General features: G+C 39.1%; 2 protein-coding genes across 7 annotated transcripts; one reads left to right on the top strand and one right to left on the bottom strand.

The window, feature by feature from the left end:
* Positions 1-116: 116 nt before the first annotated feature.
* On the top strand, positions 117-9,542 carry ACTR6 (actin related protein 6). Of its 2 annotated transcripts, none has more exons than XM_083859927.1 (11): positions 117-322; positions 1,237-1,354; positions 3,080-3,148; positions 4,479-4,602; positions 5,380-5,515; positions 5,611-5,667; positions 6,333-6,431; positions 6,612-6,690; positions 7,396-7,567; positions 8,248-8,326; positions 9,136-9,542. In XM_083859927.1, the coding sequence occupies exons 1-11, from the start codon at positions 255-257 to the stop codon at positions 9,263-9,265; spliced, it is 1,131 nt and encodes a 376-aa protein (XP_083716053.1). In that variant the 5' UTR covers positions 117-254; the 3' UTR covers positions 9,266-9,542. The 2 variants fall into 2 exon arrangements, with proteins under 2 accessions (XP_083716053.1, XP_083716052.1); XM_083859926.1 differs by having other exon boundaries at positions 8,188-8,326.
* DEPDC4 (DEP domain containing 4) lies at positions 6,165-23,781 on the bottom strand. 5 transcript variants are annotated; one of them, XR_014589928.1, is made up of 10 exons: positions 23,691-23,781; positions 22,310-22,736; positions 21,612-21,766; positions 20,902-21,085; positions 19,117-19,343; positions 18,160-18,302; positions 17,841-17,966; positions 16,612-16,690; positions 10,283-10,413; positions 6,165-6,266 (listed from the first exon to the last, which is right to left on the bottom strand). XR_014589928.1 is itself a non-coding variant. In XM_083859925.1 (9 exons), exons 1-9 carry the CDS (start codon positions 23,773-23,775, stop codon positions 10,409-10,411), a joined length of 1,431 nt encoding a protein of 476 aa, XP_083716051.1. In that variant the 5' UTR covers positions 23,776-23,781; the 3' UTR covers positions 9,919-10,408. The 5 variants fall into 5 exon arrangements, 4 of the variants coding, with proteins under 4 accessions (XP_083716051.1, XP_083716048.1, XP_083716050.1 ...); XM_083859925.1 differs by lacking the exon at positions 6,165-6,266 and having other exon boundaries at positions 9,919-10,413; XM_083859922.1 differs by lacking the exons at positions 6,165-6,266; positions 10,283-10,413 and adding an exon at positions 11,490-14,257.
* Positions 23,782-23,784: the final 3 nt, after the last annotated feature.

The following is a 23,784-nucleotide window of genomic DNA, read 5'->3' as shown; positions in this document are numbered from 1 at the left end:
CGCGATGACGCCGTGTCACCTCCCCGCCCACCCTGTGACGAGCGGCGCCGGGTCAGGCCCGGCCAATGGTTCCCGCGGCTCCGGCAGCGTCACGGGCAGGGCGCGCGCCCCGCGGCAGAGGCGGAGCGCTACCGGCACTGCCGCGTCCCGCCGGGCCACGCGCGCCCCGCTCCTCCGCTCTATGGTCACCGTAGAAATCCACGGCGGTGGCGGATCAATACTGGGACGGCGGCGGCCGTGGCGCCGTGGGGAACATGGCGACGCTGGTGCTGGATAACGGCGCCTACAACGCCAAGATCGGCTACAGCCACGCCAACGTCAGGTGAGGGACGGGAGGGGACGAGGCGGGGCGGGCGTTGGGCGGCCCCTCGCGGCCCCTCAGCCGCCGCCGCTCCCCGCCGGCCGCGCGCCCCTCGGCCGCTCACGGGTGCGCGTGCCCGCAGCGCGCCTGCGCTCACCGCGGAGAGGCGCGGCCTGGCCTCGCCCCGCCCCTGCGGCGGTGCGGGCTCCGCCCCCGCGACTCGCGCCGCGCTGCGCATCCTGGCTTTCTGTGTCACACCGCGCCCCTTGTGTCACACCGCGCCCCTTGTGTCACACCGTGCCCCTGTGTCACACTGTGCCCCTCTGTGTCACACCTGCCCCTCTGTGTCACACCGTGCCCCTGTGTCACACAGTGCCCCTCTGTGCCACACCGTGCCCCTCTGTGTCACACCGTGCCTCTGTGTCACACCGTGCCCCTCTGTGTCACACCGTGCCCCTCTGTGTCACACCGTGCCCCTGTGCCACACCGTGCCCCTGTGTCACACCGTGCCCCTCTGTGTCACACCGTGCCCCTGTGTCACACAGTGCCCCTCTGTGCCACACCGTGCCCCTCTGTGTCACACCGTGCCTCTGTGTCACACCGTGCCCCCCGGGCAGGGTAGGGGGAGAGCCCTTGACGCTCTCCCTGTTGTGCCGGCGGCAGGCGATGGCGGTTAAAGCTCAGCGCAGTGTATGGCGGAGGTGGGGAGTGGTATTTGATTTTCCAAAAAGCTTCTCGTCTGCACTGGAGTTGTCAGAAGTTAAAGATTTCCGTCATAACTGGCTCTAGTTAATGGACTAAAGCCAAAATACAGCAGAAAAAATATTAGTGAAAGTACGCTGTTTATGAAAGTGGCCTAAAGAAAGTGTCTCATAAAGTGTCTCTTGAATGTGTCTCATACCATGTTTAATAGGAAACTTCCCAATCTTTTCCAGTGTTATTCCCAACTGTCAGTTCAGGTCAAAGACTGCACGCTTGAAAACCTTTACGGCAAATCAACTGGATGAAATTAAGGATCCCTCTGGTCTCTTTTATATTCTTCCCTTTCAGAAAGTAAGTAAGATCTCTTCAGTTTAACGTTAAAGCCAAATTTAAATGGTTCTAGGGAGTAGTTTTCATACTGTATGTCCCAACCGCAGGATTATATGTAGTATCATATAAGAATCAGTGAGCAGTGTGAACTTTAACAGTCATAAACTGTTTAGATTGAAGAAAACCTTTAAGATCATCAAGTCCAACAATTAACCCTGCGCTGTCGAGCCCATCGCTTAGCCATGTCCCTGAATGCCACATCATCTAAATACCTCCCGGGATGGTAACTCAGCCAGTTCCCTGGGCAGCCTGTGCCCGTGGGTGACAGCCCTGTTGGCGAGAATGTGTTTACAATCTGAAATTCTCAGATGCAACTTAGGGCTATTCCTTCTCATCCTGTCACTTGTTACCTGGGAGAAGAGACCAACCACTACCTCACTACAACCTTCTTTCAGGTCACTGCAGAGGGTGATAAAGTCCCCCTTAAGCCTCCATTTCTCCAGGCTAGACAGCCTCCCTCAGCTGAGTCCTCATAGGATTTGTTCTCTGAACCCTTCACCAGCTTTGTTGCCCTTCTCTGGACTTGATTCAGTCTCTCAATGTCTTTCTTGCTGGGAGGGAGCCAAAACTAAAAGTAGGATTTGAGGGATGGCCTCACCAGTGCCAGGTACAGGAGGGCAATCCCTGCCCTGGTCCAGCTGGCCACACTATTCCTGATATAGGCCAGGATAGCCTTGGCCTTCTTGGCCACCTGGACACATGCTAGCTCATGCTCAGCACACCAACCAGCACTCCCAGGTCCTTTTCTACCTGGCAGCTTTCCAGCCACTCTGCCCCAAGCCCGCAGTGCTGCATGGGGTTGTTGTTACCCAAGTGCAGGACTTGGCACTTAGCCTTGCTGAACGTCATAATACTGTCCTCAGCTACCATCAATCCAGCCTGTCCAGAAATCTTTACAGAGCTTTTCTACCCTCCAGCAGATGAACAGTCCTACCCAACTTTGTGCGTTCTGTGAACTTACTGAGGGTACACCAGATGCCCCTGTCCAGATTGTTGACAACAGGAACCCCAATACTGAGTCCTGGGGAACACCACTGGTGACAGGATGCCAACTGGATGTAGCACCATTCAGCAGCACTCTCTGGCAGGGACATCCAGCCAGTCTTTTACCCAGCAAAGAGTTCACCCATCTAAGGCATGAACAGCCAGCTCCTCCAGGAGAATGCTGTCAGAAATGGTGTCAAAAACTTTAGTGACTTTGGTGAAGTCCAGATAGACAACATTCACATCCATTCCCTCCTCCGCTAAGTGGGTCACCTTGTCACAGAAGGAGAACAACTTAGTCAAGCTTTAATAAACCCGTGCTGATTTTTAATAAACCTGGTTACTGATTTGTCGTCCTGTACATGCTGGGTGGTGGTATTTCAGGTAATCTGCTCCATAACCTTCCCTGGCACTGAGAAAGACTGACAAGCTTCTGCCAAAAAGAATAATGTATACAGAAAACACAAAGTACATTGTTTTTATAGTTTGTAGCGCAGTAATCAACGTATCAATGGGGAATATTTGTAACATACCTTAATCCTATGTAACATTTACTCCTTAGCCTAAAAATGTAAATTTAGACATTTTGACTCAAATTTTTTATATTATCAATCTCAATTGCTTGTTGTTTAACTTTTTTTTTTCCTAAAGTACAATTTTATTTTTTCTACATAGTGTAAATTTATTTCTAAATTCCTACAGGGTTACTTGGTGAACTGGGATGTTCAGAGACAGGTTTGGGATTATCTCTTTGGAAAAGAAATGTATCAAGTAAGAGCCTTTTCTTAATTACATATTTTGTGTAGATTAAATATTGACAAATGGAATTAACAAATATTAAGTAGAACAGGTGATCTTACTGTTCTCTTTGAAAGTGCCTTCAATTAGAAATCACAGGGATTTAAGTTTTTGCAATGTTTTTGAGTTCCGGTGTAGAATTTTGAAAAATATTAAATTTTTTTTCATCTTGTAGGTATGTACTGATACTGAGTGCAGCTTACCTAAGATTTATATCAATATAATTAAGAGTTCAAGTTAATAAAAAATAATCACAGACAATGTAGTTAAGAGATCAAGAAATAGTTAATGTAAAAGGGAAGGATGAGCTGTGTCAGTAGGCCAAAATACATATGCATTCAGTAATCATCTTTGGCTAGCCATTTTTTACCCATGAATAACTTAAATGTATAAAATATAAATATCTGATACTTTATTTTTCATATCCCACAAACTTGATTTAGCACAGGGAGTGTATTAAGACTTTCCTTTAATTTTTTTTCTTTTAAAGATATTATGTTCTCTGGAAATTCTTGAGCTTTTTCTAACACCTGTGTACTGAGAATGAAATAATGCCTCCAATTAGCTTAGTCTCTGTACATTTTTATATTAAAAATATAAAGTGCTGGCTTTTGATACATAAATTTTATTTTAGTTTTGGAACTGTATTCAATGTAGTCATGGTTTTGAGAATTTGTTTTTAATTCTTCTTCACAAGTGAAGAGTACAGAGAGATACAGCTGGTAATGTTTTTAGGGCCATATCCAGTTATGATTGAAGTAACTCTATGAAGTCCTCTCTTAAAGGAGTGTTAGAGATATTGGTAAACATGGAAAGCCCAGAATCTTTTGCTGGCCTCAGTAGAAGTCATTGGGAGTTTTATTATTGATTCTTCACTGTACAGGACTTTGGTTATTAGACAAGGAATTCTGTGGTCCAAGTGCTGAGCTGTCAAGGAGACTTATTTTTCTGTAGTTGACGGGATTAGTGTAAAGTATTTTACATTAAAATTGTAGTGTTCCTTTGTGGAGTCTGTTTAAAATGTTGGATTACATTTTGTAAGGATGGGAACAGAATCAGGATATGTATGAAAGTGTTCCTGTCTATTATGTCTTAATTAACCCATTAATTTGATGAACTTGTATCACTGCTCATGAAGCCTTTAAAAAAAGCTAAAACGTTTTAAGTCTAGCTTTTACAAACAGATATGGCAAGTGGTAATCATGTCTTCAGATTTACATGATCTTCCACTGCTGCAAAAGATGGTAAGGGATTAATAATTTCTGCGTTTTATGCAATGACAATTTTAATGTGTTTTTCATAGGTGGATTTTGTAGATACCAATATTATTATTACTGAACCTTACTTTAACTTCAGTTCAATCCAAGAATCTATGAATGAAATTCTATTTGAAGAATATCAATTTCAAGCAGTTCTTAGAGTAAATGGTGAGTATGTCTCCTTCTAGTTTGCATTTATGTATTTTGAAGCTTAACCCTTTAAGTAAATGAATAAGCAAGCACACATGCACACGTATATATATACATGATTAAAAAAAATTACTTAAGTTGCTTCCTGGCTCTTTAGTAAAAGTGGATTAAACATTTTAAAAATATTTTTTTTACAAATTCTAGCTATACTCTTGTACTGCTTCCTAAAGAATGTCATGGTATATAATTACAGGAAATTTCAGGAGAGTAAGGATGACAGAAATAGCAGATGGATTTTGAAACAGGATAGCATTTAAAGAATTCTACCAAAATTTTGCATGAAGTTTTTATCTGATAGCTTTCCTTTTTTAGGGCAGTAGGATTGGGTTTTTGTTGGGATTTGTTATGTGTTAGCAAACAAAATGCAGCATTACAATTATGAAATGTATTGTGTCTCACAGGGTATGTGTAAACAGCAATACTACCCTTCTGAAAGATAACTGGACATAGAGTACTCCTTTACATAAGTTTGATAAGTTTGTAGCATGATCCGTGTGATTAGACTTTGGAAGAAATGGAACATGGACTGGAATTCCTGAAAAAGATTAAATAGGGCCATATATAACACTTAATTTTATCCACTGCCAAAATATATTAATGCATTGGCTGTATTATTATGTATTGAGGTCTTATAAGTCTGTCAAAGGCATTTAAAATATGACACAAGTGTACCTTCATATCACTGTAAGGTCTAAATGTTCATATAAAAATGGAATTAATTTTTTTGTATTTCAGCTGGAGCTCTTAGTGCACACAGGTATTTCCGGGATAATCCATCTGAGCTCTGTTGTATCATCGTGGATAGTGGATACTCTTTTACCCATATTGTACCTTATTGCAGAAGTAAAAAGAAGAAAGAGGCAATCATCAGGTATACTGCAGTATATATTTTCTAGAAGAACTGTTTCCTGTGCCTGAAGTTAATAATTACATAAGAATTTCTCATGTTACTCTTTTTTTCTGTAGGATTAATGTTGGAGGGAAACTCTTAACCAACCATCTAAAGGAGATAATCTCTTACAGGTAAAGCATGCCAGTTTTCACTCTGAAACTTGGTAAGAAATGAGCTAGAAGTTTATGAAGTATTCTTACTGGTTCTGTGAATTTTAGATTAATTGCTTTTCAAAGGAGAAGGGAATTTTTGTCTGTTATAATCTGCTAGATACCATCTTGTCCTTAAGATCAAGATGAATTAAGAAGAGTTTAAACCTGTTGAAGAATTAGGCTGCTATTTTTCAAAGTGCCAGTGCTTTTGAAGTTGTTGACTTACACAAGTCAGTATATTTTCTGAAGTGTCTCAGTAGATCATGAGTCAGTTTGCTGACTGATTGTATCAATACTGCAAATAAAATGCAATAGGATCAACTTTTCATTTGGATCCTTTAGCTTGGAACTTTATCTAGGTAAAGGTGTCCACCAAAGAGCTACTGGCAGGATTGCAGCTGTGCTTGTTAGCAAGACAGTGGGCAAATGCACATGGGTGTATTTACTGAACTGTGAAACAGGACAATACTCACCTCCAGTAGGCCAGGGATGCTTTTATAAATTAAATACAAGTTGAGATATTGAAACAGTAGCTTCCTGTGACTGAGAAATAATGGTTGCTCAGTTCCAGTGGAAAGCTGGACAGGAAAAGGAACACTTAATTATTCTCAAACTTCTGTGGTTTTGGTTTTTGTTTTACACAGGCAGCTACATGTTATGGATGAAACACATGTAATTAATCAAGTGAAAGAAGATGTGTGTTATGTTTCTCAAGACTTTTACAAAGACATGGACATTGCCAAGTATGTATGCAATGGTACTAAATGTAAAAGTTGGCACTTCTGAATAATCTGTTTGTACAAACAAAACTATTCTGTTAATCAGAAAATTTTCCAGTTAAGTTAAAGAAGTCTTGTCAGTATAAAATAGTTGGCAATTTAGAACTTGTTCTTTATTCTGTTGAATTTTACATTCTTTTTCAGATTGAAAGGAGAGGAAAATACTGTAATGGTAGATTATGTTTTGCCAGACTTCAGCACAATCAAAAAAGGTTTTTGTAAGGTAATGATAATTCTGAAGGTTTTTTTTTTTTTACTATTCCCCTGCACAAGTCTAGTGGAGAGGTTAAAAATACTCCCTTTTTTCTAATGTTGTATTGTAACCTCTTTCTGTGCTATGCATTATTGGTAACGTTTTTCCTCAGTAAGTTGGGATGAAAAAAAGTACTGTTTTTCCAGCATATCATTTTATGTTTCATTATTTAACAGTTTTATCTTTCTCTGTTTTTGCTCTGTCATATAACTTATTCATATCATTATTAATTTTTTTAACATTAAGTTAGGAAATGTTTTCTCTACTTTGATGGGGTTTTTTTTGTAAGTTTCTCTGAATTACATTTAAAGACTCAAATAGGTTGAAAGTTCAAAGTCATGTTACAGAAGAGCCTGAAATACCAGCAAAGACAATTTAACAATTTTATCTTATTTACTGAGCCAGCCGTAGTTTTGAAAGCAGTCCTGTATTTTAAGGCCATGCTTGTGCATACCAGTTTTATTTTGATTTGGACAAAACTGCAGTTGGTAAGAGCAAAGTCACTTCAGGTGTAATACCAGAGTATGCATTATTCTTACAAGATTTGCTGATAGATAGTATGATAATGGCAGCATACACTGCCTGCCTCTGCAGGACATGAAATAGATTAGCTGAATCTTCTAGGATGTGATTTCTTTTCTTAAGCAGTGGGTACTATTCATGTCTTTAATTTAGCCAAGGGAAGAGATGGTGTTAAGTGGAAAATACAAGACTGGTGAACAAATACTTCGTCTAACGAATGAAAGATTTGCAGTTCCAGAAATACTTTTCCATCCTTCGGATATTGGTATTCAAGAGATGGGAATTCCTGAAGCCATTGTTTATTCTATTCAGAATTTACCTGAAGGTATATCCTAAAAGTATTTTGAAAAGGACAGGAGGGTGGGAGAGGGAGGGGATGTTGGAATAGCATTGTTGCATTTGGTGTGAAACTACTGAAAGTCACTAATTTAAGCATCAGACAGTAAAACCTTTGTGACTGCTGTTTGTCAGAAGCAATACTAAGGCATTCATTTCATAGATTATGTACAGGTAATTATGTTTTATGTACAGGTAATTATTGTTTTAAGTACAGGTAATTATTGTTATTATTACAAAGAAGACTTTCATAGTTTTTATGAAGCCATCTAAGTATGGCAGTATTTAGGCTATTAATGTACTGTTAAAAAGCTTGTGTCACTTAAAATCCCTTTTGAAAGGGGAATTGTGTTAGCAAACATGAAATTTAATAAATATAAGAAAACAGTCATTATCAAAGTCAAATTCTGAAATCAGGGAGAACACAGGGTGATTGATCACCTTCTCATATTTCTGTTTAACTGATAGGCTGTCTAGATTATCATAAATTTTTTGTATGCATATTTCTTACTTCTGTTCAAATTCATAAAAAATTGGAAAAATCACCACCTTTAATCTGTAGATGTATGTTCTGTCTCTTAACTACGTATTTACTTAATTATTTTACAGAAATGCAGCCTCATTTTTTCAAGAACATAGTTCTGACTGGGGGAAACACCCTTTTTCCAGGCTTCAGAGATCGGGTTTATTCTGAAGTTCGATGTCTTACTCCAACTGACTACGATGTTTCCGTTGTTCTTCCTGAAAAGTAAGTCCTAAACTACTAAATAGAAGGGGCTTTATCTTTCTAGCAGAACAAACAATAAAGTAGGGTTTCTTTTGCTGATTAAGAAGGTAGGTTGAGTAAAGGCATTCATTAAAATATTAAGTGAACAAAAATAGTGCAAGAAGGATGTTTTAAAGCAGTGTATTTTCAGACAAACAAAAGAAACTAAAGATCACCTGCTTGCTCTGTACTTTAGCTAATAAAGTTAAGGAAGTGTTTTTAGGGTCAGCCTTTTTAATGTAAACAGATAACTAAGACTGTATTGTCATTAGGTGGGTATGTAAGTATGTAAGATTAGAACTTGGTCTTTTACTTAGAATTTTCAGCTTCTGAATGCTGCTATGTCATTATTAGTGCACCACTTCAGGGATTAGAAGGTGTAACATCTTTGCAGAGGGAGTAGAGACAAAACAAGTATATTTTGAATATACAAAAAAAATCTACTTTTTAAAAAGTACTCTTGTTAGAGTATTTTTAAATACTATTAAAGAATTATTATCTGTGCAAAGTAAATACAAAGACTTTTAAAAATACAGTGACATGAGGGAACATGTCATTCCCTCATCACACCTGCCTTCAAAGAGGCCCATTTTTAAAAACCAAGCCAGCTAGCCCTGCTAAAATTTCAGACTTTGTCTCATAACTTCTCTGGAGCTGGATGGTTTGATTTAGCAATTAAAAATGTAGTTTAAGGTAGGTATGGCTAAATAAAAGTCTTGGAAATCATCACTGCATATTTCTATTTTAAATTAATCTACAGAGGAGTAACAATAATTTTGTTCATTTTCCAGCCCTATTACTTATTCTTGGGAAGGTGGGAAGCTCATTTCTGAAAATGATGATTTTGAAGACATGATAGTAACTAGAGAAGACTATGAAGAACATGGACACAATATCTGTGAAGAGAAATTTGATATATAGGTGGCATAGTTGAATATGTTGTTATTCCATTGATTCACTTAAAATGGAATTCTTTGAACTACAACCTCTTTTCCATCAGCTAGGATTGTGTTTTAGCTTTCCTGTATTGAATTGGGTTGAGAAAAAAATAATTTAAGAGTTTAGAAATAAAGTTTTACAAGTGTAATACTATGAAATAATATGTTCATTGCAATTTCATTCTGTTTGTATCTTTTCTGATAGCTTCATTGTATTTTTATTGCAGAACACCTCAGTGCATGAGGCAATAAAAATATCAAATGCTTGTACGGGTGTGTTGCTAATACATAGTGAGAAGAAATAGGTTTCTTTTTTTCTTCCAAAATGAGTATTATTCTAACTCAGATATTCCACTAAAAGGGCATTTAACACATCCAAAAGGGAGTCTTGATGTTGCCTCTCCTGAAAATAAATACATTAGTTTTATTTTTGCTTATTTTTGTGAGTAGCTATGAGAGAAATACACTTGAAATGTGACCACTGCTACTGACAGTATGCTGAGGCTTTGAGAAAAGAGTAATTTGAACAACCCTTTTTTCTAAAAGGTTTTTAATTTAGTAGGTTGTGGGGGTTTTTGTTTGGTTTTTGTTTTAAACAGTGCCTGAGGAAATAAGCTTCCTGCCATCCCCCTCATCATTCTGAAAAGGTGCCACAAAGGTGAACAAAGCTTGCAGCTGTGTCTGGGGTGATAACCTGTGTCCTCTCCCCCTTCCTAGACAAACACAAATATCTCAGTACTTGTTATTTCTAGTATCAGAAGCTGTGTTACTTTGCCATCAGTCTATGCAGCATGGCATGTAGGAGGGGGAAGAGCCTGAGCTAAGAGCCAGCTAGAAGGCTGGGAGGGCCAGGCTAAATGGGGGTGCCCCACTTGGCTTGCTTGCCAAGACAGGCACTCAGGGTGGATAACGGACACTGGAGTATCCTGCTGTGTCTCATATTCCCTCTCTTGCCTGCCCTAACATAAAATGGGTAAGTATTTGTAAGCAGCGAACTTACCTGGCTACCTTGTATAAAAGGGCAACATCAAAAAGCAGACAGTGCTTCAGAGTGGGAGATGATCTTTCTTCTTGAATACAATCCTTTTTACTTTGAACTGCCAGCTCATGATTGCTTTCCTCTAGTCTAACCTGCAGAAAGGAATGAAAGGGGTACCTTCCTTGTGCTGTTAGTAGCTTAGGTGAGCCACACAGGAGGCAGCTACGGTATGAAGGCATGAGACCAGCACCTACAAATTGCTAGACCCAGACTGCATGACTTTGTGCAGAACACGAATAAGCCTGGTACAGTCACTTGGATAGCCACATGGAGAAGTGCTTGTGTCCAAGCTCTAGTTTTTTAACTAACTGCATCAGTATTCTTTAGCTGGGACTTAAAGAAACATACATGTTCTCGTGAAAGCACTAATGAACCTTTTCCTTGGTAGGAGCAAACATGAATGCTCTATGAATAGAAGCAAGCCTCCTTTGATGGTGGCATCACTTGTGGTTTGATAAGACTGTACTGAAAAGTAACTCGACTAAACTCTTCACTCTGAATATTCTCTACTTCAAACAAATAGATACTGGCAATTAATTTGATAGCTCTATGCTAGAAATCATAAACAGAAATGAGGGACAGGTCCCAAGTTTCCCTACTACAATTCTGTGTCAAATACTGTTAAAAATACACGACAGAACTTTCTAAAATCCAATAAAATGTTTTTAATTTTGGAATTTAACTGAAAAACAGTAGTCTACAGTTTACCAGATCTGTTCTGTTCAGTGGGCCTTTAGATGTAAAATAACAGGCTTCTGTCAACAGGAGATTAAAGGTGAGTAGATTCTCCTGTCAGGGTATGCAAATAAAACAGGGCTCTCAAGAGCTAATCCTTTCCTTTGCAGAACTAGATCAATCTTAGCTTCTTGTCTCATTAACTGAAGGGAACCACAGGGCAGCTATAAACTGCTGCTTGGAACACTTCCTTACTGTTTAATACCTGGTTCTACATCCCCTGAGCTGCCTCTTCCTTATGAGCATACTATGAAATGAAAGACTCAACACTTTTTGGACAATTCTTCATTATATTTAAATTAGCACAAAAAAAATTCTAAGGTCACAAAGTGCAAATTTGTTTTTTAACAACACAGTTTTTTCCAAAGCAATTCCCAGCCCATAAATTACCATGTTACCACCTCTCTGTTACCAGGTTTAGTATTTTGAGTAAGACACAACCCCCACACATGGCTAGAAAAAGAATACATGGCCCTGTACCATAGGAATTAGGGCATTCACCTCTGAAAGGGGAAACTTGGACATTTTTCCTCTAGAAATTATTTTTGTCACACTAGTGAGTCACAGTTAAACAACAAGTGCATAAACAGGGATTCATGGACAGAGATTCCAACTACATTCCTAGATTTCTAATACAGTGAGGTAATTTAAATAAGGCTACTTGAAATATGCAAGTTAACTAAGTGTAGGTTGTGTAAACAACAACAATAGGTTGTGTTGTTTATATCTTACAGTGTAACTATTTCAATTTAAAAATAAAACAGCACTTATTTTAAGAAAGGTTTAGTATCCTGCCTACTTGACTATGTTTGAAGCCTACAGGAGGATGGAGACACCTAAAACAGCACATTCACAACAAAAAAAATCATGCTTAGAGTGGAGCTAGTCCAACATTAGTGCCAAGAAACTGGTAAGGAACTAGAGGATCTGTTGTGGGAACCGACAGTGGCCAGAACTTGGATTTTAGGATCCAGGGAGTGGCTTGAAGCCTGTGGGAACTTAAGTGTTCTCTCAGTCTGGCGTGGGAAATCATAAGGAGGATTCCAAAACAATCTTTGTAGATATCCTCCTCCTGACACCTGCTGTTTTTCCAACTTGTTTACTGGTAAAGATGTTTACAAGAAGGTGTCCTCTAAATGACCAATCATATTGATTGTACCAAGACACTGTATAAAAGAATCTGTCTTTCAATAAATCTTTGCTATAAGCCCTCTGAAGAAACCGGAGTTCTATGTGTCGCTATTAAGCCATCCCAAATGGTAACGATAGATCTGTAACACAGGGAAGAGGCTGAGAGTGCTGATTGTTAAGCCCTGAGAGTGCTCATGAGAGGGAGTGAAGAAGAGTAGGCCAGACACTTCAGCAGTGACAGTGAAAGGATGGGAGGCACTGGAAGAAATTCTACCTGAGCATAAAGTGGTTTTTTTTTTGTTTTGTTTTTTGTTTTTTTTCTCTTTTTCTGTGGAGGTAGGGCTCGTTTGCTTGTTTTTAAATACTGTGAGACTAATGAAAGTCTGGACCAGACTCATGCAAGAGGCTGTGGCATATCTGGTTTTGGAGATACTCTAAACTCAACTGGAAAAGTCCTTGAGCAGGCTGCATTAATCAACTCCACTTCAGCCTGAGTGGTGAGACTAGAGGAGAGGTCCCTTCCAATACCAAGTCTTGGAGTCTTTGTTCAATACATGATTAAATGTCTGTTGCAAGGATAAAAGAAGTAATGCAACCCCTATCACACTATATCACATATTTATTTATTATAAAAAAAGGCTGAGACAATTGGGATTCTTCAGCCTGAAAAAGACAAGGTTTTGGGGCGATGTAATTGTTGCCGTCCTGTACCTTGAGGGAGCCTACAAAGAAACCTGGAGAGGGACTTTTCAAAAGGGCATACATAGTGTAGTGACGAGACAAAGACTTCAAACTGAAAGAGAACAGGTTTAGATTCAATATTAGGAAAAAATTCTTCCCCATGAGGATGGTGAAGCACTGGAACATGTTGCCCAGAGAAGTTGTGGATGCCCCATCCCTTAAAGTGTTCAAGGCCAGGTTGGATGGGGCTGTGAGCAACCTGGTCTAGTGAAAAGTGTCCCTGCCCATTGCACAGGATATGGTAATATCTTTGGTAATAATCTTTAAGATTCATTGCAAACCATACCATTCTATGATTCCATGATTTAATGATTTGAATCAACTAATCCTTGTTGATGTAGAGTTAACCATCAACGTGTCAAGACAGGCCAATATACTTTCTAGCTTTGCCCTATGAATTAATAAACATTACCAAAGTATTTATGATCAATAATGGGACACTATCAAAATATCCTCATGTTAAAATAAATTACTTAAGTGTATTAAGATCTAAAACAAGATAATTATTTCTCAGGTTTCTTCAAAATGCAACATTTTACTTGAATTAGCAGCAACTCAGTCTGCCAGAGTGGGGAGGCAGTAACAACAGGTTGTAATTACTGACTGCAAGCACACACAGCTCCCCTGCCTAATAAACCATTCCTGCTGCAGATTCAAAACCAAGTGACCTGCTTCCAAAATTTTTTACACACTCTGTACACTTTTACAATACCCATAGGACTCAACCTACAGTTTAAGATGAGATTAAGTTATTAGTAATTAAAGATAGAAAAGATTAAAACTCCCTACTGATTATCAACCCAAGCATGGCTCAGAACATAGATGTGTCTCAGAAATCCATAGGGTTCTGGGACAGGTGAAAAAAAGTGGCAAACCCTGAACTCAAGGTAGCCCAAGCAGTGTGCTGTTATTACTTACAAGTAATTAAGTATATTTTGCTTAAAAGATTAATTAGATTTAATGCTTTTTAGCAGCATAGCAATTTTGATAGTTGTAGCTTCCTGAAACTGAAGACATAAAAACATAAGAAAGAAACATTTTCTTCATGAGCAATTTTCACGTGCCTCCTCTACTCTTTTAAAAAAAGATTTTAAAAGGGCTGTACTGAAGTCTAACCATTTGGAGTACAAAATCCACATGTAGTTTTACAACCACTACAGTAGACAAGAGAGTGGTATTTTTGGAATTCTTTGATTAATTTCTTCTTTTGCTTCAAAGGAACAGTAGAGTCACTGTCCAACTCTTGAATCAGTGCTAGAAGATACTGATTGGTTTGTTGCTTTTGATCTTCGTATTCTTTGGTTGTAATGCGCTGACAGAAGGTGAAGCCTTTGTAAGAAATCAGAGGTTCAGATTAAGTTTCATGCATCATGTAAAAACCTTATTAAAAATACAATAAGGAACATAGGTATAACTGATATTACAGTTCAGATGTGATTACATCTACAAGCCATGTGAAACATACAGCTCTCCATTGAGAATGGATGGAAATCTAAACATTAACTGCAAAAATAAAGTTGGAAAGCAGTGTTACAAGTACAGTATCATAGAAGATTCTGGATTGCAAACAGGCCTGCAAGACAAAGAGCAAATACAGTTCTCACACAGAAATCACAATGAAGAACATTACACACTAAGAGTGGCACTTCGCATGTGCCAGGATCCAAAAAATCCCTGTGAGTAAATCAGATCTGTAGCAAGGCTCAGTACCTAATGCAAGTGAATACATACTTTGGAGAAACAGTTGCCTCTAAACCACACTACAAAAATCAGGAACAGAATTTAGGAACTTCTACATGAGTAGACAGCTGAGCATGGTTTGGGCACCAGAAGCAGAGGTGATGCAAGAGAGATACTTAATTCAGCATGACTTAGCTATAAAGAGGTGGTGAATCTCTGCAGTAAAGTACTGCCTTGCAAGGACTCAAGCCCCCTCACTGGGCAGGTGAGTTCTGGCCTGAGGAAAGACTGGCTACTCCACAGACACTTTTTCTTCCTACGTATAGTAGGGAGCAATTTGATTGTACAAGTGTCAGTTGCCTAAAGAGGAAAATTTCTTACTAACCCTTCCTTAAAAATACCATCATATTTAGACTTCACATAGAGAGTAATATGAACCTGAGCTGTCAGAGTTTTCACATGGGCCTGTCCTTCCCTTTTTCTACAGTAAGTTTGTCAAACATCAATACTTCTTATGGTTTAGTAGAAGGAAAGAAAAACACAGCTCTTTCAAAAGGGAACAACTGGCAAAGAGATTACCTCTTAAAACTTCAGCATGGATCTCTAGTCCTATGGTTTCAAGTATCATACTAGATTAAAACCAACCCCAGAGTTCTCTTGCTGGTTTTAGTCTTTTTTATTTCCAGCAGACCTAAGGATTACCTTCCTGCAACTGACAGATCCCTTTTCTTATCTGGGTCTCCCAGCCTCTCCTCCTGCTCCCACCCAGACTTGAGAAGTTTACCAGCTAAGAATGGCTCAATACTTCCTAGGAAAGTTTTTGGAAAGAAAAAGGAAAATGACGCCAGAATATGAGGCACACAGGAAAATGCCATCCCAGAGAGCTTACAATCAGATCACAGTGACTATTTCAACAAGTAGATGGAACCTATATGCATTTACAGATTGGATCCCCAAAACTTGGTAGGAAAAGTGGAGTATGGGGTTTGTACTTCAGTTGCCTGTTCAGTGTGTCAATGGAGATTCCACAGGCTCTGAGAATACTACAGACAGGCAGCTCTTTCCACTGTTGTTCATCTCTGTATTCTTTGGCTTCACAATATGTGATTCTCAGAACACTGAACCAGAAGGAATTTGGACTCATTCCAGAACCCAATACAGATGGTAAAAGATTCTGTACCAAACTACTTCTCCAGCAGCTACTGTATTAAATATAGTATTGCCCAGCAAAATAACTTAGTGTAATTTGGTTCCTAAGTGGTTTCTTTTCAGTGTGTAAGCACACAATGCAGTGGCCATACAGGAGTCAAAGAAGATAAAGAGTCAGAGAGAAATTCAATTACCTAAGTCAACCCTTTAATCAGTGTTGCAAGATATTCTTGGCAGCAAGGCCAGACCGAATGTTAGCACAAAAGAAACAAGCTGAAAAGCGTTAACCCTGCATACAGAAGGGTAGTGTACCAAAAAGGAAGGCATCTGACACTTGCTAAGCCCTAAGATCTTAATAAACTTTATGCTTACCCAGAAAAAGGAGAGCGTTCTTCAAAGCATTTAACAATTACGAGACTAAACAACCAAAGTTTGTGCTCAAGTCATCTATCAGAACCTTGAACTACTGAGTTCTGTGAGAATTTGTAGGTGTCTTGTGGCAAAAACAAAAGAACACTGTTCCTAAATACAAAGTCCCATCAAAATTCACAAGCCAAATTAGAAGCAGATCACTTCAGGAAGCACATTTTGCACTCCTATTTCCAGAAGTAATTATTTGGTAAAAAATAAATAAATATTTGTAATGTATCCAAACTAGATTATTAACAGAATCCTTGTTCTCCAATACTCAGACCAGTTTTGCAGATAGCATATAATTTAATATTTAGTGCATTATCCACTGATCCCCCTAATGCTTCACTTCTAAGAAAGCAAAAGAACAGTCTATGCACAATTATAGTCAACTGATGATAAACCAGTTTGTATACAACAATTTAGATTAAAATTTATCCCACCTGAATTGATATCTGGATCTTGCCCTTCTAGCAAGCTCTCAAGTCTCCTACTTGTTAGTTCCAGAAGAGTTAAAGGAGCCTGAAAACACAACCCAACAAAGAAAACATTACAAAGGCAGTACCTTCTGTCTTTTGATAATCTAAAGCTTTCAGATAACCAATTTAAAACCAAATATTTACATGCAGAAGAATCTATGCCCACATTTATTTAGGGACACATTCAAAGTCTCTCACAGAATTGCACTAAAACACATAGTTTTACTAAGATATGTGTATTTATTTCTGGTCATTTTCCATGACAAAAATTGCAGTGTAAAACAAGCTGATTTCAGCTTTTGCACAAGGCTCTCAGCTGCAGCTGTCAGAGTGAACCACTGTCCACTTGCTGTCTCTGCACACAGCTCTGGCCCTAACTCCAGTGGGGAATCAAAGCCCCAGCCCTCATGTCAGAACCCTTATACAAATTCAAAAAGGGGGCTTAGCTGTGTACTAGCAAATAGAAAACCCTTACTAACCACTTCACGCTTTCAAACTAAACTGGAGCCAATTAATATATATATATTTCCCATGTCTCAACCTGAAGTCAGAAGCAGAAATGGATGTGTTGTATAAAAATAAAAATCAGTATTTTACTGAAACCAAATTTCTGTGAAGCTTATTTTTATAGGGTATGGTAAAGTTTCATCTTTTCACATATGACAACATGATGGAACATAAATTAAGGAGATTATAAAAAGCCTGCATATTTACACAACTCATCAAGTTTAATAGAAAGGCCACTAGTATTTTGTGTTCTATTTGTTTTCTTCAATTTAGACGTTAACACTCCAAAATACTGAAGGATCTTTTAGAGTTGCCATTTTTCTACCACTCAGAATATGTCAGTGAACTTCTAAAAGAGAAAGACACCAAGATATATAAATATTTAGAAGGTATTCATTACCAACAAGGTGCCAAAATTACCCTATAAAAATTACTAATAATTTAAATATTTTCCTAATACAAATCATGCAAATAAACAGAGGATGTAATTCATAAAGGATTGCAAAGCTCTCAAAAATCTGCCCTCCATAGTCTGGAATACCTTCTTATCCTGTTTGGCTGTAGTATTAAACTGTAAAAAATGGAACATTAAACACAGTTCCTCTGACTCATCATACTCCAAAAAAGGCAATTCATGGTATTTAACATTTAAAATGACAAAGCCAATGATGTAAGGAGAATCATACCTTGAAGAGCTCGGAGTGATTGTCCATCAGAAACTGAGTCAGCAGTTCTGCTTGTGGTTTTGACAGTGTCCTGTTTTGTAAGATGAACTTTGAACAAGTCTTGATGATCACAAATCTGTTCTCAAACTAGAAAAAGTAGTACCCAGATTTGGCATTAGATTGACTTGCAATGTGCTAGTAAAGACTAAGTATAACAGGATGCTACAGTGGGAAACAGCTCGCACAGAAAGGCACTAAATGGAATACTTGAACTGGACAAAAATGTTAGCTTTACTATGAGAAAATGCTATTTTTCACATTAGGCAGAACAGATACATACTTGTTTTTGCAATCTGTAGCCCTCAGATTCCGATGCAATGGCGAGGAATGTAAGGAGCCTGTGAAGTTCTTCACTAATATTCGGTGCCAATAACTTAAGATAAAGTTGTAATGCCTCTAGAGCTTGATCTGTTTTTCCTTTTTCTGCCATGGAGTAAAACAGCACATCCAATGTTACTAATCATTTTCAGAGTGACGAATACTTACTTAAATCCCAATAATCCCACTTTGGGGGGGTTTCCTTCCAAACAAAGGATGAAAGGATTCTTTCCCCAATCCACAAATTTTAATTTTTCCTCCTCCCACCAGGGGCAGGGTGGCAGCAGGCAGTGAATGAGCAGCTTTGTAGTACTTAGTTGGCAGCTGGGGTTAAGGTACAACAACCCAATAGGACTGAAGCAGCAGCAAAAAAGCCTATTTAAGTAGGATTAATCTTAAACTTGTATTGAAATGAAACCCTTCTGGTTTACTTGCATGCATGATGGAAGGGTTCTCAGTAGTCCCTTTAATAATTTTAAATAACTTCTATTACTAAAAAGGGCCCTATGTCCATAACTTAAAAAGCCTTATTCTGGTTAGCATGAAAAGCTTTACAGCAATGATTTTAGTTTTACGTTATTACTTAGTAGTAGCAATAAGGCAAATTCTGACTTGGGGTAAGTAACTTTCACAATAAGAGTAGCTACATATTGAAAGAGTTACCCACAGAGGTTGGCAATCTCTATCCTTCCAGATTTTCAAAATTCAGTTGGACCAGGCCCTATGGAAATTGATCTAACTTTGAAATTTGTCCTTGTCTTGAGTAGAGGTTCTTAGTAGCGATCTTGAGCATTTCCTTCCAACCTAAAAAGTGCATCTGCAATGGCATTGCAAATGGTGTCATGATTCAGTCAATTGATGCTTAGTGACATCCTCTACAGAGCTTTCATCCATATTTTTTGTTCCAAGTTGCTCTTACCTATAAGTTCTATAATTCCTGAATGAATATCAAAATCCTGAGTGGCAAGAAGAGAGTCCTTCTTTTGACTGTAATACTTAATTATAACATCAAAAAGAATCTTCTTGTATGTATTCAGACTGCTGGGGCTGTTAGTGCTTTCAGGTAACTGCTGACTAACCATCACTAGGTACTGGTCAGGAAAATACTCCAAGCATTCAATTGCAGCACAGAGCCATCTGTCAAGCCTGTAGAAGCAAAAGGTAATTTTAATGCTTGCTTCAAAATTCTCTACCTCTTTTCATTTTCACAGGTCCATAGAATATTCTGAGTCAGAAGGGACACAGAAGGATCATTGCATCCAACTCCTAAGTAAATGGGATGGAATCCATAACCTTGATGAAATTAGCACCATGCTCTAAACAACTTAGCTATCTCAAGGTCCACTTAATCCTTTAAAGTAAACTAGATAGAAACCATATATATGAACCGCAATGCTGAACTCGTTTACTATGCAGCTTGTGTAACTTATTTCACTACAGCAGCTCAAGAACCTGTTCAAAATGAGCAACTTCCATGTTTCTTTATTGCTAAAGGCAATATACCCGAGATAAACCCAGATCAAAACAAGCTGCAATCATGCCAGACTGTCACTGACCCCAGGAATCCAGGTAGTATTTAAAAACCAAACACCACCATTACTCCAACACACACACTGATAACCCACCAGGGCTAACCAGGATGAAAAAACCTGATCTTTACAGAAGGGAAAAAAGACAGTTATTTTGAAAAAGGAGGAAAACAAAAGTAGGTTAAATCCCAGAAGACTACAGAAGCAGTTAATTATCTAACCTACTATAAAGGCATGAGTTTTCACAACCATCTGTTGTCTCTATGTCTTAACTAAGGAAAGAAAATGTAACCTAATTATGCACCTAAAATTCGGGTGCATAATTCATTGTTGAAAGAAGCCAGAAGATCAGAGGAAAAATCTCAACCATTTTGTACGGAGGGAATATAAAATCATAGAAATGTGTGGGGCAGAGGGACAATCACTTATCTGATTCTGGACGTAAAATAATTCCATCTGAACCAATGACAAGTTGCAAATAATACTTAAGATTCATAGAATCTTATTTTTATCATGGAGAACAGAAACAAAGATTCTGAAGTTGCAGTTAAAAACTGTACTAATTTGACAAAAATAGTCGTTCCTAAGACATTCATATGAATGTTGACATATTCATTAGAAGTCTATGCAACACAGAGGTCAGCTTAAGTACACTAAACAGGAACACTACAAAAGTGAGAGAAGAAGATTTAAGGAAAAGAGCACTGACAACATGCAGCCACTTCTACTATTATATTCTCATTATATAAGCATTCTTCAGTGCTACAGCTTAGTTTATCTTTTTCTCTTGCTAACAGTAGATGGCTTACTGACTTTGTATCTTCACACCATGGCCACCAGGAACTGTGACAAACAAACAAAATGCCTCAATAAAAGTTTTCACATTCTAATGCCTGTTACAGAGACCTTGGAGTAAAGAATCTGGTCTAGAAACTAGGAGTGTTTACAACACTCAAGGTTAAAGTGTTAATGTTTACTTAAAATGTTCAAGTGTCCAACTCTAAACATATACTTTTTGTGAAATCACTTACCACTTCTGTAAAGAAGTCAATCTGCCACCCCGTCTACAAGTATACAAGCATAATAATGTCTATTTGTTCACATAACACAAATCTTTGATCAAGAGTAAAATAAAGCCTTTACCAACAAATTCATTTCATAGATACATAACTTACTCGGAGAAGTTTAAGCTACATGTAACCTCTCTGTCCAGGAAAGTATTTGAGATAATCATGTCTTCTTTGCCAAAACTGTCTGATTTTGTCTTCACTGAAGACACCAAGATATCTTCCAGAAGGGGGACATCAATTAACTGCAGAAGTCGTAGCAGAGTTTGCTCTTTCCAGACATCTTCTATTACTGATACCACAAACAAACAAAAAACCCTCAGAAAGAAGATCATATGTAAACAACTAGTCTTTGTTTTTACTCAATCAAGAATCTTTTAACTGTTCAAAGAAAACGTGATAACAGCATAGTGTGAAGTTGCTGTGTTGGGTAAGAAGGTATCAAAATAGGAGTGCTAAAAAAGTCTCCCTCCACCATATTAGAATTCAGAATAAACTACTCTAATTAGTAGAAGAAACAAAAGACAAGTGAAAACCAAAGGAACCACATAATAAAGATATTCTTAATCTTAAGACCTACTTCCTTTGGAAGTAGTATTTTCATAAATAGCACCCTTATGCAAAAAGATAACCCTGTTGTGTTTCCTTCTGTTTAGTTACTGCAAGCATTAACCCCTTTAACGCTCATTTAGATATTTTGTCATTAGTGACAGGTTAAATTTAGGTCTCTGTGGAGCATTGTTTAACAGAAATGAGGTACTCACTCCAAGATACAGTGAAGAACAATCAAGTTTTAAAAAGAAAACATCAATCCTCACCTCCTTTTGAAAGCAGGTGAGTTGGTTCATTAACCATGATCTTTGGAGGTAAAGATGCATGAACATGTATTGATTGAAGAAGCTCCTCAACTCTCTTTTTATCAGCCACTTCCAATGCTAAGGGATTTGAAAGTGTTGTGCCACATTTTGTTCTGCTAAGGGAGGGAAAAAAAAGTCAGATGTATAACAAATACTACTAGAACATATTTGTCTTTTTGGTACTCACTAAATTGCTCTTAAATCAGAACTTTAGGGCTTCATTATATCTGGAGTCTATCCTGCTACTAGAATTCCTATCATCCACATCTGCCTTGTGGAAAGGGCAAGGATATTGATTCCAAATACTGTTTGCTAGTTCCACTTAATTTACCAGCTTTCAGTAACTAGCTCATTCATGCTAAATCTCAGATTTCAGGACAACTGATTGCAAAATGAAATTATTCCTAGGCTTATGCTACCGTGTCAGACTTTATTCCAAATAACAAAGGGCAGATCAAAACACTTTACCCAAAAATACCTGATAGCATCTACAATTTAGACATGACATGTCTCAAAACTGACACAGACTTTTCAGAAGTCTCCAACACCTGGTTTAGACAGACATAACTTCCTTTAAAGATAACCCTCCTTGAGTTATTAAAAAAAAAAAAAAAAAAAAAAAAAAAAAAGAAAAACTAGAAAAGTTCAGAGTAACTCACTTGGAACATCTTTTTGTTCTCTGTTTGCAGATTTGCTCAGGAGATAAGCTTTCATTGTCCTTATTCTTTCTTGGAAGAAGAGGATCAAGACTGCTATTTACAAATCTATAGAGACTAGTATCCGTGTCTTCAAACTCTGTTTCTTTCTCATTCTTGAATAAGTAAAGCTTGGCTCCAACTGGCTCAAACACTTTGTGATCCATCAATGCTTGGCATACACGGACCCCCTTGAGCCGAGAAATATCATTGCAGCTTAGGTACATGCTTTGCATCAGATGGCTCAGTACCACATCAACAGCATTGGAGCCAGTGAAACAGTTTCTATACGTTTTCAGGTGTTGTCTACGTCTCTTGATTTCCACTTGATTGTGAAGGGCATGTATAATACTATTCCACAGCTGAGTGGCTTGAAAAGGACCATCGCAGTCTGCAAAATATTTATATGAAAGTTTTACAGATTTATAAACCTTCACCTTAATACTTAAAAAATCCCACTGTGAATTAATTTTACATCTTTTAAAAATAATCAGAAATGAGTGGAATTTTACAAAGACAAAGATAATATTTCATGATTCAGGGGTTCTTGTAAGCTGACTCAGACCCACTATGGTAGAGTCAAGAGAAAAGAACAAAAACTCACTAAAAACAGGCGAGGAGGGTTTTTTGGTCACTGTTATTACCACACATAATGTGTGTGTGTGTGCTGTGTACACACATACATACACATTAAATTATTAACGAATAAGAAAACAGCCGAGGCTTGCAGGGAGCTCTGGGGTCTATCTGGTCCAACCTCCCTGCTCAAGCAAGGCCACCCAGAGCTGGTCGCCCAGAACCATGTGCAGACAGGTTTTGAGTCTCTCCAGATGTCCACACACGGTATCACAACCTCTCTGGTTATCACTGAAGAGTCTGGCTCCATCCTCTGCTCTCTCTCTTTAGATACTCGCAGAGACACCCCGAAGCCTTCTCCTCTCCCGGCTGAGCAGCCCCAGCCCCACTGAGGGAGGTGCTCCGGAGCCCCCGGTTTGTCCTCCTCACACATCGCGTCCAGCCAGAACAGGTGTTTGCAGCGCATTAACCGCGCCCGCCTCCTGGTCGGGACACGCAGCACCCCCCCCGAGCGGCGCCCCCGTCGGCTCAGCTCCAGGGGTACGGCCAGAAGCAGCTCCTCTGCCCCTGTTGAGGTGCCCAGCCTCCCTAGCCCCGTTCTGCCCGCCGCCAGCCACCGGCCCCTCCCGCAGCACCGGCAGCCGGGGGTACCAACACAAACCACGGGCAGGCATCGGCCCCCCGCAGCCCGCTCCGCTCCCCGGCCCCTCCCACAGCGCGGGGGAAAAGCTGCTGCAGCGGAGAGACGGGGATGACGCTCTTCGCCCACCTCGGCGCCGTCCGCTCCCCCGCCGCGGCTGCAGCTCGCTCTGGCTGCGGATCCTCCTGAAGCGCGGAGTCAAATACCCCGCCATGGCCGGGCC

Source organism: Zosterops lateralis (assembly GCF_965231275.1).
Source record: "Zosterops lateralis genome assembly, chromosome: 4".
NCBI lineage: Eukaryota > Metazoa > Chordata > Aves > Passeriformes > Zosteropidae > Zosterops > Zosterops lateralis.
Note: the sequence above shows the minus strand (reverse complement) of the source record. Positions and strands in the feature narration are given on the sequence as shown.

What these genes read in the sequence shown, in the direction of transcription:
- ACTR6 (XM_083859926.1), top strand. Translation starts at nt 255, where the DNA reads ATGGCGACGCTGGTGCTGGATAACGGCGCCTACAACGCCAAGATCGGC. An exon ending in TTGGAAAAGAAATGTATCAA is followed by an intron (nt 3,149 to 4,478) that starts GTAAGAGCCTTT and finishes TGTTTTTCATAG; the next exon opens with GTGGATTTTGTAGATACCAA. An exon ending in AAGGAGATAATCTCTTACAG is followed by an intron (nt 5,668 to 6,332) that starts GTAAAGCATGCC and finishes TGTTTTACACAG; the next exon opens with GCAGCTACATGTTATGGATG.
- DEPDC4 (XM_083859922.1), bottom strand. Translation starts at nt 23,775, where the DNA reads ATGGCGGGGTATTTGACTCCGCGCTTCAGGAGGATCCGCAGCCAGAGC. An exon ending in TCACCTGCTTTCAAAAGGAG is followed by an intron (nt 21,086 to 21,611) that starts GTGAGGATTGAT and finishes TTGTGGTATCAG; the next exon opens with TAATAGAAGATGTCTGGAAA. An exon ending in TGTAGCTTAAACTTCTCCGA is followed by an intron (nt 19,344 to 20,901) that starts GTAAGTTATGTA and finishes TTGCTTCTACAG; the next exon opens with GCTTGACAGATGGCTCTGTG.